Raw genomic sequence first — 14,697 nt, forward strand, 5'->3', positions numbered from 1 at the left:
GCACATACCTTCATTAAAATGACGTCCACAAACTAAATATTATGAGAATTTGGTGGTGGTGACATACTTCTCCTTCACTCATGAATTGAGCATCAGTAAAGTGACAACACCCAAGAAAAGCAGCTCCCCCAGTACATTATCTCAACACATGGTGTAATAAAGGCTGTGCTATCTGGTTTCAGCGGGGCCATCACTCTGCACTGTACATGGAGGCCACTGACAGACATCAAACAGCAACCCACAGCCATGCACACTGAGTTCCTGTAGGTCTGTACAGCTCAAAGTAAACAGAATCATCATCAAATTACACTTTCCTAATTACATCAGTGGTCCACACTGAACAAGCCTGGAACACTAGAAGACCAGCCGGCTGTATCTCACATCAAGGAACTTTCTTGGGAAGATTACAAACATCAAATATATGGCAGTCATCACAAATATTGACAATCTCTTGAATATATAAGAAAGTGTTCTTCTGGAAAGTATTCAGATTATGGTAAATAATAATAGATAAACTTGACATTGAGTGTTGACATATTGTGAGTCATTTGTGAGGCAGTCAAGTACTCCACTGCCTGGCATACACAATTGGGCAGGAATGGAAGGTTAGCCAGGCAGGGGTCCAGCCATGACACAGTTAGCAGCCGCTAGTGCTCCCAACACAATCTCATCCTAAACAACTGACAGAAAGTATAAAATGTCCCCAGCAACAGCTTCACATCTAGACACAATCTTCATAATGTCTGGTGGTGTATAATTAAGATAACTCACTGCCAGGAAACTGTATTCTGAAACATCATATCATGTACTGCTGATAAACCATGACATGTTAAAAAACAAAGAAAAGGTAACTTGAAATTTTGAATTCCTTTTGTTTAAAAAAAAAGCACTGAAAGCAATACATAATCTAGAGTGAGTGAAGTGGATTTTATTCCATTATGACATAGAAAAAGTGAAAAATAAATATCATGATTCCCAAAACTCCAAAACAACCAACTAGAGACATTCCTGCTAGGCCTAGTTAGGGAAAACAAGCCAAAGCTTCAATCAGCAGTCCTCCAAATGTTGCTACTGACTTGCTACAATAGTTGAAGAAAGCACATGGCATAGTGTTCTGAGCAGGAGGGAGGCAGGACTCAACTCCTGTCTGCAGTACATATGGAGCTCACTCTCGGAACCAGGGGACTGGGTCAGAAACGCATCTCCCTAGGTAACAGAAACTTGTCAGTTTCAAATGTTACGCTTTTCTTGCATAATGATTGCCCACAACATGTGTATACCTTATATAGTAGAGTGGGTGTCACATGTGAAGAACTGTCATGATTACAGTGTAAGACAAAAGGTGGCAGAATCAGTCGAATACCTGTTCATGCCAGTTTCAAACTTTGTTGGTACTATCAACTACATACAGCAAACATGTAAAACTTATCCTGACGATAATTTGGACAAGGGGTTGTTGTTGGCAAAGGTACTACAGACATGTACCCTTGGTATGTTTATGTATACGGAAATGTACCCTAGTCAAAATCTGAATACAGGAACGTGCCACAGTTGTAGTAGATGAATTCGATTGCAATATGTAAGATATGACCATACACAATAACAAGTATTTCGCTCTGCACAATATATGGACATGTCTGCTGTGTGGGGAATAGGGTATGTTTCTGTGTTCTCACATCTGTAGTACCTGGGATGGCAACAACCCTTTTGACTTACTTTAGACTTTACTTATCATGCTTATTCCAAGGAGATATGTACTTATTGTTGTGCCCAACATGTAGGCCAAACTTTCTGTGTGTAGGTTAAGTCAATAAACGTCACAAGAAGGGAAGACACCATGTGTTACTATCTACCATGATGAAGGCTGCCCTATCTTCTATGTACTCAGGAAGTACTAGCACCATATCATTTTTCTGTATGTTTCAATTAGCTGTGCAACTAGTAGTACTCCCCATTTCCTGTCTGCTGGAAAGCCCCCTGCCTTCACCCATCCCTACTGGAGGAGTGGGTGCCACTGCCAACCCTAATTATATCAAGCTGTTATGGTAATGAAATCAGATGAAAGGGTTTGAGGTGCAACCAGATACTGAATGGTCATGCCTACAGTAGGGGTTCTGGGCCCAGGGATTACTGGTCAACCATTTTAACTTGGGATCAATGACCCTCTCTATATACTCTCTTGTTACTTATGTTTTATCATACTGATATGAAATACAAGACATACTCCCAGACCTTCCATGGAATATACTCAAGCCTTATTCCACCTGACACCAAAGACAATTGTGGCAAAGAGGACAGCAGAATGTCACAATCATTTCTCCCAAAATCACATAATGTTGACACTAAATAGGAACTTTTCAACCTTCATCACAGAGCTCCAGCTACCACTTAGACCCTGATATTCTACAACACTGACCCTGACATTCTCCATCACTACAATACTGACCCTGATATTCGCCATCGCCTTAACACTGACACTGATATTACCCATCACCTCAACACTGACTCTGGCATCCTCCATCACCTCAACACTGACACTGATTTTACCCACCACTACAACACTGACTCTGACATTCTTAATCACTACAACACTAGCCCTGATATTCCCCATCACTACTGTACAACACTGACACTGATAGTCCCCACCACTACTGTACAACACTGACCCTGATATTCCCCATCACTACTGTACAACACTGACCCTGATATTCCCCATCACTACTGTACAACACTGACCCTGATAGTCCCCATCACTACTGTACAACACTAACCCTGATATTCCCCATCACTACTGTACAACAGTGACCCTGATATTCCCCATCACCTCAACACTGACACTGATTTTACCCATCACTACAACACTGACTTTGAGATTCTCCACTACTACAACACTGACTCTGACATTCTTAATCACTACAACACTAACCCTGATATTCCCCATCACTACTGTACAACACTAACCCTGATATTCCCCATCACTACTGTACAACACTAACCCTGATATTCCCCATCACTACTGTACAACACTGACCCTGATAGTCCCCATCACTACTGTACAACACTGACCCTGATAGTCACCATCACTACTGTACAACAGTGACCCTGATATTACCCATCACCTCAACACTGACACTGATTTTACCCATCACTACAACACTGACTTTGAGATTCTCCACTACTACAACACTGACTCTGACATTCTTAATCACTACAACACTAACCCTGATATTCCCCATCACTACTGTACAACACTAACCCTGATATTCCCCATCACTACTGTACAACACTAACCCTGATATTCCCCATCACTACTGTACAACACTGACCCTGATAGTCCCCATCACTACTGTACAACACTGACCCTGATAGTCACCAGACATTGATTTTACCCATCTTTTTACAACACTGACTTTGAAATTCTCCACTACTACAACACTGACTCTGACATTCTTAATCACTATGGCAATGACCCTGATATCTCCCATCACTATGCCAACAACCCTGACATCTTCCATCACTATGCCAACGACCCTGACATCTCCCATCACTTTTTCCATCACTGCCGTTTGATGCCAAAACAAGACTAATGAACAATCAGTGCTTAATGCATCAATTCAACCAAAACACCTTCCTCATCCCCATTCAAATGTGCAGATGCATCAGTTCATCCAATTGAACTCTGCGCTAATTAACTTCCATCACTCACACAACCAGGAATGGAGTCTGCCCAAAACACCATTTACTATTTCCTTTCAGCAAATGGGATGCTGTACTTGTTTCCAACCTGATGTTAGCATATAAACATCATAGACACATGTAAACCTCATATCACTCTTACCGAAATCACTGACTACTTCAAATATACATGTATTGCCAAACTAACATCTGCAGACATTGTGTTTTAAGTAAGTAAAGTCATTCATAAGGCTGCCAAATTTACACACTAGACAAGATGAAGATAGCTGATGACAGCTTATCCAAGTTCAGTTTAGATGGACTGTGTGCACTAGAAGAGACATCCCAATCTAGTTGCTGAACCTCCCATCAAAACAAACACTTATTTATTCAACAATAATATGGTGTGCACCGTGTGGCTTTAATATCTGTACAACTATCTATTGTGTAAGTGTCCCCCGATATACTGGTGGTGTCATGCTTGTGGGTTTACTGAAAGACGCTGTCAACCCCCAGGCCCAACTGTACCATGATCAGGCTGACCTACATACTCTTTCTACAACTGCTGCCCCAACACTTACAACGTATAGCATGTAGGCACTCCTACCGTACTATTACAAATGTTTTCCGACACCAATAATATGTATCATCTAGACGCTCCTACCATACTATTGCAGATGTTCTCCAACACTAGCTGAGTCTTGGCACACCTACTGAACATATGTTCTCCAACACAAATTATGTATAGTAACTAGGCACTCCTACCACTCTCTCATAAAACTGCTCAATAAGCACTTACAGGCTGAATTCTCAGCACAATTTCTGTAATACCACAAATGACCTCCTACAATACCTGTGTAGAATATTGTCATACCCACTGCACAAATATAAATAGTCTCAGATATTTAGGGCCCACTCAACTCACTAGAAACATCAAACATTCCATAGGTGATAGACTTACATAACCGTATCAAATGATTACAAAAACATAAAATACATATCTGTAGTTATGAAGCAGATTGTACTTCAAATATTCTACAACAAGGATTAGATGTTAGCATATGTTCACACTATTATAGCATTCTATGCACTAAAACAATCAAATATTCTACAACAAGGATTAGATGTTAGCATATGTTCACACTATTATAGCATTCTATGCACTAAAACAATCGAGCTATGAACTAAGTACAAATTAATATCTATTCTATCAGTATTTATCTTTTGAACGCTCATGTATTTCTTCTGTCCAGAAATATCAACTTATGCTTAGACACATTCATACTTCACAAACACAAAGACTGTTAAACATATACATATGTAACACATGACTAATATATATTTCTTTGTTGATAACAGATGAACTTAGGAGTCTCAACATTGAAAAAAAAAAATTTGTTGCCTAAGATATAATCGATACGAAGTTATTATTTTACCCATGTATATTGATGATGTCATATTATTTTGTGTGATCCTTCAATAGTCAAGATACACGACACATAAATAGAATGGCACAATTGAATATTTGTTTTGTGATAATAAACTACAATTTGAACAAAAGGAAAATTCAGTTGAAATGACAGTGACATTTTTTACCAGGTGTTTTCACTTTTACCCCATACTGGCAAGTGCCATTTTTGTTTCATGTTGCTATGTGTTGCATTGTTCCACATTGTAGCGTTTGACAGGCCAGTGGGTTGATACCACTCTTATCGGATCTTCATTGCATATCCACAAAGGTAGTAATACACTACTTAATATGTATGCAGACAACTTGTGACGGTTGCGGTTAGTTATAGCATGAACAAGATTTGTGTGGTTTCCTCAATATAGAGAGTCAAGAACTCCTTGGTCTCATCCGACAACTTTGGCTCATCCGACTGGCGAACTCTTATTTTGAACACGGCGTAAACGATATTCCATTTCCGTATGGACTGATAAGCAGTTTCTTTCCCTCCAAAATTGACCGCGGTGTTTACGAGTGCTCATATGGGTGTTGCTCTATGCAGTGCACTATGCAAAGCACTCACTAAGTGACGGGAGTCTATGTAACACGGGACGTTCAAACTTACAAACTCACACAGGCTCGGACTGGAGTTAGGAACTTTACTCACCAGCGACGGGAGAAGGCTTTTTCATAACACACCATCGCGGCTTCCACTGAAAAACAGGAAATCACACTTGTAGATTCATCCCAGGTAGTACCTCAACTCGAAAATCACAATTTACGATGAAAACTCACTTTTTTGCCATCTCTAAACTTAATTTTCCCCTCGACCACAACAGTTGTATCGGCCATATTGGTCCCATGTTCTCGCACTGTGAGGGAATCAAACAGCTACTTCGATTGGTTGACAACCTACGGAAACATGGATGGGTCATAACCTTTTCGCGTGTTACTAGCGCGTAATGCAAGACTCGGGTCACTGAACTACATACCATCGATGCGCCATACGTGAGCTGATATGTTCTCACATTAAACAAGCAACAAACATTTCCACAGATTAATGATTTATTTAGTTTTGTATTTAATAAGCACCTTTATCTTTTCAACGATAAAGACTGAACCAGGAACAGTTTCCATTCGTTGGTTGCGACTTAACTCGACTATGAGAAGCGTGCCTCACGGCTTGGCTTGATCTGTTTGTTGATTGTAAACGTTTACGTAAGAGTGAATGTTATTTTCAACAGTGGCATAAATATATGTTATTTGCAAAACAGAACACAGTGGCATATATATAGTACACACGCTTATATATAGACTGTATCTCATGTTGGGCTTTACGTCACATCGGCATTATTCCAGCCTGATAGTGACAAGATCAAGTTTGCATTTATTACCTTCCCAAGTCCATGGTCCAAAACCAGAAATAAAACCCACAGAAAATATATTAGCATCAAACGCAAAAAGCAAACAATTCCACATTTGTGATGAATGATATATCGGCAGGGAGAATATTGCTATGGTGGTATTGTTGTCATCCGCTTTTGATAACGTAGATCACAGTGCAATATTGCATCGTCTCGAGAACACATTCGGCATCACAGGGACAGCGCTTCAGTGGTTTGGATCGTACATCACAAACAGGTCACAAGCAGTCCTAATTGGTGATGAGATGCCCACTCCAGCCACATTGTTCTGTGGAGTGCCACAAGGATCAGTGTTGGGGGCCAATACTCTTTACCCTTTGCACACCTCTAGGTCAGTGTATTGAAGAATATCAGATACCTCATCACTTCTATGCAGAGAACAACTTTAAGCCAAAACCAATCAGTCAGTCTGAAGCAAAACATGCAGTGGGACAGTGCATTGCTAACGTCTGTGCATGGATGACAAAACAGCTGAAACTCAACTCAGACTGAACGGATTATGGAATTGTACGTTAGATCATCTGTCTATTGGGTCAGTCAACATCACCTTCAAGTCATCGGTCATGAACCTCGGTGTGTGCCTTGACTCCTTGCTATCGATGGAAGACCACGTGAGCTACTGCTGCAGGGCCAGTCATAACCATATGAGGAACATCAGTGCCATCAGACAATTGCTGACGAGAGACTCAGCTGCCTCCTTTGTGAGATCTCTGATCTCGATTAGACTACTGCAACAGTTTACTCTGTGGAAGCACCAGTTGACAGATGAGACGTCATCAGCACATCCAGTTATATCACTCAAATAGATCAACTACTTCGAAAGCAACAGGCCCTTGAAGCATGCTGGGGTCAACATAAGACTACAACGTGACAGTTGTTGAGGGCTGGAGTTCTGATTTAACATCACAATGCTTCGTATCACACCTCACATCAATGTGGCTTTGAAGAACTTCCTCATCCTGCATATTCACCTGACCTGGCCCCAAACGACTTTCTCCTATTTCCAAAATTGAAGGAACATCTCCGTGGAAAACGCTTTGCCAGTAATGACGAGCTCAAATCTGCAGCACTCATATGTATACCCCAGCATGCTTCAAGGATCTGTTGCTTTCGATCCAGTTGATCTATCTGAATAAAATAACTGGAAATGCTGATGAAGAACACTGACCAACAACACTCCTAAGATTAGTTGGTGTCACTAGTCTAGATGTAGGGCTTGTATACGCACATATATGTAATACTCCTAGATCTTTACCTGGAAACATTCTACACGAAATTTGACAAACATGTTGCCCTCTACTTCTGGTTGTACCGGTGTCTGTCGGTCGTAAATGTAGTTTATAATGAAAGTTTTTACGACGTAGCTGCATGCCATACCACGAGCCCTCTTTTCGACATTCATCTAGTGAATATTTCTAAACATTAACTATCATTTCTGTGCTTGAGACTACCATTAACACGGCCAAGAGGAGATTGCAAACAGAAGTGTCGGTAAGTGGACCTGGTGAATACTTTGACAAGGACAGAGCGGATCACATCTGACGTGTCCAATTCAGGGTGCGACGATTCATCGAATGGTGGGTGCATCTCGGGATACTGTGAATGACCATCATTCTGGGCCGAAATGTCGTCCATACCAAACAATGCAATATGCGCCATCATAAGAATTATACTCAACACGTTGTTTGATTTTCTTCGAAGACGGAAATGTCTTTCTGCACCATACCAAGCACTAATTCTGTTGGAAGTTCATGGTGGATATCAAACTATATTACTGTAACCTCTTTGAATGGTGTGATGAACATAAACGAATTTTAAACCAAACTTTGAACCACAGCAACATCGTTGAAACCAACAGGTCAAACTACGAGATTAAAAAAACAAACAAAACATGTTAGAGTTAATAAACATCACATTAAACAACTCGAGAATAACATCTACAAAGATGAGAGTTATTACATTAATGCAGCTGACCATTATCTAAGGCCAATCAAAATTGTAAGACAATTGTAAGACTAATTTAAATCTGCCAGTGTATTGTCTTCAACACTAGTACCTGAGGAACACAACAGAGCTGAGTGAAGTATGTGTATGTAATAATACCAGCCACCAAACTCTCTAAAGCTGTATGACTTAGGTTATTAATAATTCTATAGAGACATGCAGATTATATATTTCTTGAGTCACAGCGTGTTGCAGTTCTCTCTGTTTATCTCCACTGAAAAGCTCCTGTGGGAGTTTTCGTCACTTTTCATGTTTAGCAAGATTAGTGTTTACTTTACACCACTTTCATAATAATAAATAACATCACAACCTGTAAATCCATATTGTTTGACTTGGGTGAAATGTTAATTTTGTTTTGACGTGAGATGTGAACTGTTGTTGACAGTGGAAACCTTGATGAACATGGTTGTCATGTAACCGCCTGTACCTGCACTGGTGAGTATGGCCTCACATAAGTACTAAAGATCAGTTTCTATTTAATTCTAAATGCTGGGTGAAGTCTAGCCTGTCTGAAAGAGGCTAGAAACTAAATCAGGTGCTTGGGATTTTAGAATGCTTGTCAAGTCTAGATTGCCTCAGTTCAAGGATTACAGCTTGATCTGGACTCCATTTGGATTTGTTTTGCATAAAAATATATCGTTTTAGATGTTGGAATAAAATGGAATTATGTCTGGCGCTAAATGTCAGTCTATATGAAACCATACACGGCTGCGTACCTACTGGAGTATCTAGTTAATGATACATACTCATTATGTTATATGTGTGTCCAAACTTTTACAACAAAATGGAATTTAAATATAAAAATACAGTAAAACTCTATTTACTTACTGAACAGTCTGGAAACGGATTTAATCAATGTATGCTGTTATGTGTTTTGTATCAGCATTGAAAGCTACCTCCCGTACCCTACTGTCTTTTACACTTGACGTGATATTTCGTGTCCCTCAAACAATTACATACTGCGAATCATTAAAATGACCAAACAATCGGTCTGATAATTAAAGTTAGAAAATCAGAGAGATAAACGTCGGAATATACAATTCAATCAAACAGAGTTGTGCTCCGAATGTTACTAATATGAGTTGTATCGGATACTAAGTTTTAATACAACTATTATAATCGGCGTTTTGGCGAAAGCAGCTCACCGTAGAACGTATGTAAATAGCGTGCGACTGAAAGGCGTGGAATTCCTTGTGCATAGATGGCAAGACCCATTGAACGTTAAATAGAGCACTATGCGACCTCACTAGCCCTTTCAAATATCGCGACACCGTTTTTTAACGTATGAATAGAAAGAAACACACATTTATGCAATTTCTATATGTCTGATGGTGCAACACCTAACGCCATCGTGAGCATTCCAGTGTTTCTAAGCCCTGACAGTTAGGTGTCAGAAATGGAATGCGCCTTTGAAATTTCTTATGCCCCCCACCCCCTTTACACTGAGTAATCGAAGACTGGATATCATATTGATGGTTTATTCTACAAGGTGGGGATACCTTCCAGCATCTTCGTTATAAATATATTCTAATGTTACAAAGATGGGCGTAATCGGTTTTCATCGATAAATATTTGTGCTTGTTGTTCTCGCAGTTGAATTGGTTTGGAAATTAAACCCATCCAAATGTAAACTGAAAAAATGGTCGCTAACGCGTTCGTAAAAATTCACACCTGTGCCGTTGCATTCATGCGCGCGTAGGTACGTACCTACATACGTAAACGTACGTCTTCTCTGTGCGTGACTGTGAGTATGTATACTAGGCGTCAGTGATAAAGGCTCAAGTGATATTAAGCACAAGAAAAGACAAGTTTCTCAGAAATAATGGAACTAAGAGTGTCATTATAATGTTCAATGTGTTGACAAACGTGATACATGGTGACACACAAAGCAAACGAGCAAACGTCAGTTGTATAGTGAGTGAGTTTTACGCTGCTCTTAGCAATATTCCAGCCATATAACGGAGGGCAACACTAGATCATTTGTACCCTCCTCGCGCGTCTGACACAAATGTACCTTGTTTTCCATGTCAAAGCATTGATTAGAGAACAGTCTCGTTTCCTGCTTACTTGGTTCCCGTCCTATTGCGCAACTTAGTGCGATAACCAGTCCAGATTTTTATACTATGTCAGTTAATTGGATGCATAAATATTAATCAGTATGATTTGATAAGACTATGCACTTGAATAATGCAACACTAAGCTCCTTCTAATCCTAGCAAACACGTCGTACGGCGTGCTCTGTCGTAAAGCGAGCTGTGACAAACGGAAACCTGAAAATCGTGGAAATCTCAAAACGAGGCTCTGCCGCTAGAAAAATTTGGCGGTCTCTGACGGAACACCAACCTCATTGTGCGTTACAGAACTACCCTGAAGAAGCGCAAAAAACATATAACAGGTTTAACCAGTGAGCCAGATGCACTGTGACTCATTTTTCGACCTCATCAAACAGGGGCAGTCTGCGATTCCATAGTTAAGGTATGCTGCCTCAACCTCGACATAAAGTATAGAAAGACAGTGTTATTAAAGTTTATAATTACAATTCATTTATAAATATCACATTCTTATGAAACAAGGAAATGGAATTCAGTTTAACTAGAATTGTTTGAGGTGTCAATTTACACTTTCATACAAGAAAATTCGGATCGGCTGAAAAGTAGGTCAGTGTCTGAATAGGTTAATAAGACTTATGTTTCGGTATGTGTTCCGCATCAAGTTCATAAAGAAAGCTTGCGGATCGCATTCCATTCGTCTACTAGAGCTCTGCGGAGTCCTTTGAGATCTATTGATATGTGTACACGCGTCGACCGAATATATCTCAGGCGTGCTCAATTTGGTTGAGTTCTAGTGAGCATGCTTGCCACTCCATCCGTTCTACAGCCCCTACCCTATTGATTCCGTGACTTTGCTCCGCAGGGTTTGCGAATAATGTACATAATGTAAACAGGAAACCTTAATTTAGTTTAGAGAATAACTACTACAATAGTCACTGTTTTTGATAACTACTCAGTAGACACATTAAACAGAAAAACAAAAAACCAACCAACCATCCAAACAAACAAAACCCCCCCCCCCCCAAACCCCCCAAAACCCAGTTTTCCTTTGGTTCAACTAACTGGTGGAAGTAAGGTGTTTTAAGATTTTTCATTTGGGACATTCCCATTTATATATGGGTATAAGGTGACCTAATTAATGTTCTAACCCAGTATCTGACAATGGGGATGTCTAACTAAAAGGAGTAAATCCGTGCAGAATGAGTTACTCCTGCCCAAACCACGACCATGACCTTATAGAGCGCGTAGTAATGGCATTTCAGCGGCCTGGTGTGTTTTTCACCATTACTATTAAGAGAGGTTTGTAAAACATTCAGTTGTACATGTATATATTTCAAACAAACACGAAGATGTTGCAACTTTTAGGAAACAGAGTTACCAATAGCTGAGCCTTCATTGATAAGGCCGAGTATATATTAGTGGAATAATCTAACTGTGCATTATTTGATGTTAAGACATTTTAATGCAAAGAGATAACAGCGTGACTTGTAGTGTGTTCCTCAATCACTGTTTAAGCGTTGACAGAATAATATCGAACTCTATACGATTTGATACTAGGCATCGTTTCACGCCCTTGGTTCACAAATTCAGAATTGTGTGTGTCTACCATTGACGTTGATGCAGGTTTAACCACGACCACACATAGACGACACTAACCGGTTTAAGGAAGCTTGGGGAATGTTGTGCCATGTCAGAATCAACGCTTGTCCCAATTCAGACAAAATCAATGGCTGGTTCGACAGGGTACATGCAGGTTCAGAGAAACGGCTGGGCAAGTGAGAACTGGAATGTTCTGCTATCTCAGGAAATCTGTCAACACGAGCGACATGAGGAAGGACATGATCGCTGGGCTGTATCGCAGTATCGCAGACCTGTCTGATTCCTATTGACAGTGACAGTGACATCCCCACCATTCCAGAATGCTGTCCCCACCAAACTGTTACACTAACGGATAATCTCTGAATATATACTCAGTCAAAAACGAAACTTCACAATCTTTTAAAAATAATGAATAATTTTTCTCTGATGATACATCTATGTATCCGAAATGGGATCCCTATCTTTCGACTCTAGAAAAACATGAGCAAAACCCACTCAAACCCATCCATTCGTTGTGCAAATGATGTTAGTGCCAAATCAGGTTTTGCACGTGCGGCTGATCACGCGATCTTCGAGTCGAAGTTTTTTTCCATTTGCACGTGTTTGCACTGGCCTCAAGAATTGAAAAAATACTTTTAAAGCACAGTTCTAACGGTACTTTAAATGCCACGCTTGTCAAATGTGCAACGTGAACGTTCCGTTGGCATGTTGCAAGTGGGAAGATCACTTATTGACGTCGCAAAAGCAATGAGATGCAGCTGTCGTATTGTGTATGACTTGTGAGGTCGTCTATAACAAACTGGCACCACTTCTGATCGCCCAAGGTCGGGTCGTCCACGTGCGACGTCAAGAGCAAAAGATCAAAACGTCAAATCGTCCTACGTCACCTACGTGACAGATTTCTGCCGGCTACACGAACAAAAGGCTGAAATGTTTAGAGGTCGACTGTCCTCACAGACCATTCGAAATCGGTTGTGGGCTGCCAGTCTCCATTCTCGACGTCCTTATTGTGACGACATTCTGTATACACGTTTTGAAACGGCGGTTGGCCTAATGGAACTGATTGCGACAGATCTCAGCAATGAAATAATAACAATTTAGCCATCTTACCATCTCTTGTTCTCTTATAGTGCCCTGAAGAAAGAATGTGAAGTTTCTTTTTTAACTCAGTATATATAACTTTGATGATAGCAAGCAAATCCAGTTAAATTCGAAAGTGGGCCCAAGTGAGAAGAGGAGATAATCTTGGACTTTAGCATTGTAAAAAGCACTTTTCAGTGTAGGGAAAATAATATGGTTGAGGGAGTATGACACAGGCTAAAAAAATATCATCGTTGAACAAAGCACCCGTTAACATACTGTTCACCTCGCCGTCTGTATACCTTGTCCTTACATCTGAGTTGTCCAGATGAAATCTAGACTCGACAGTGAACAAGACCTTTCGAATCTTGTCTCGTATGCCGTAGATTCTGCATGTACTAGAAGAGATGTGCCTGTCGTTGGAGCAATATTGGAGGTTTTGCAGGGCCGGGTGTTCTGCTGCCTCAGTTCGTTTCGTACATTCCTTTAACTGACTGGACGTAAGCCAAGAATGGTTCCAGTCGGTGCCTTCGATGGGTCAGCCGAATGTGATTGTCTTGCTGACTTGACGTGAAGTCACGCGTGGACGGCTGGTTGACACCAAAATGTCTGGCTTCTTCATTTTGGGTCATTCAAGTGAACTTCACAGATGTTAAAAAAAACATGCAAAAATGGAGTGCAAAATGCACGTGATACGCGCGTCACGTGCCATCAAATGTCATGCAAAGTGATTTGCTACATGTGTATCTAGGGCTATTTTTATAACTTTTCAAATGAATTTTCATTATTTAATTTGATGTGCACAGTTATTCTTTCCCTTTAGAAGTTATACACGTTGACTTATGCATATTGAGCTGGGGGAATTGCATCTGTGAGGGTTCTCTTGCCATGTGCATTGTACGACGTTATTGCCAACGTGCATTCACAAAACGTGTGGCAACAGAACAAGTCCTTTCGTTGTAACTAGGAAGTCGCCTTAGCATTAGAATATGGTCATACTGGAAGAGAGCTGCAACAAAGGCAAAACATAAAGGAAGGCTGTTCTTCACCACAAAGAGATAGGCGCTCAGAGGATATCATTCAACCCTCGTATGTACTGGACGCTTGACATTGGAGTGTACATTCTCTTCTCTTAGTGTCTTTGCGCACCTATGGCATCTAGCATTAATGGCATTATGTAACTTAGTTTCAAGGCCGCGTTGGAACGCTTTCACCCACTCGTCCAAATGTCACAAATATGTGTTTAGTTCTAGTTCTCAGGAAGAGGACTGTTGAGCCCTTATCTGTGCAGTGATGGCAGAACACGACATTAAGCATCAAGGATTACTAACGGTGTACGTTAGAGCAAACTTTCTTGGGCTGTCCATAGTTTGGTCGGATGTGATGATGCATCGTCCCACTTTGAGGTCTGAAAGGA

At 40.5% G+C, this 14,697-nt stretch overlaps 1 protein-coding gene across 1 annotated transcript in view; it reads right to left on the bottom strand.

Annotated features, from left to right (window-relative positions):
• LOC137284151 (uncharacterized) overlaps positions 1-5,993 on the bottom strand; it is a 36,551-nt gene extending 30,558 nt beyond the window's left edge. Inside the window, exons 1-2 of the mRNA XM_067815840.1 lie at positions 5,918-5,993; positions 5,790-5,835 (exon numbers count right to left, since the gene is read on the bottom strand). Of these exons, the coding sequence (XP_067671941.1) occupies positions 5,790-5,835; positions 5,918-5,974 (103 nt within the window). The 5' untranslated portion in view covers positions 5,975-5,993. The remainder of the gene's footprint in view (positions 1-5,789; positions 5,836-5,917) is intronic.
• Between the last annotated feature and the right edge of the window lie 8,704 nt (positions 5,994-14,697).

The sequence above is a fragment of the Haliotis asinina genome, chromosome 5, assembly GCF_037392515.1.
Source record: "Haliotis asinina isolate JCU_RB_2024 chromosome 5, JCU_Hal_asi_v2, whole genome shotgun sequence".
Lineage (NCBI taxonomy): Eukaryota > Metazoa > Mollusca > Gastropoda > Lepetellida > Haliotidae > Haliotis > Haliotis asinina.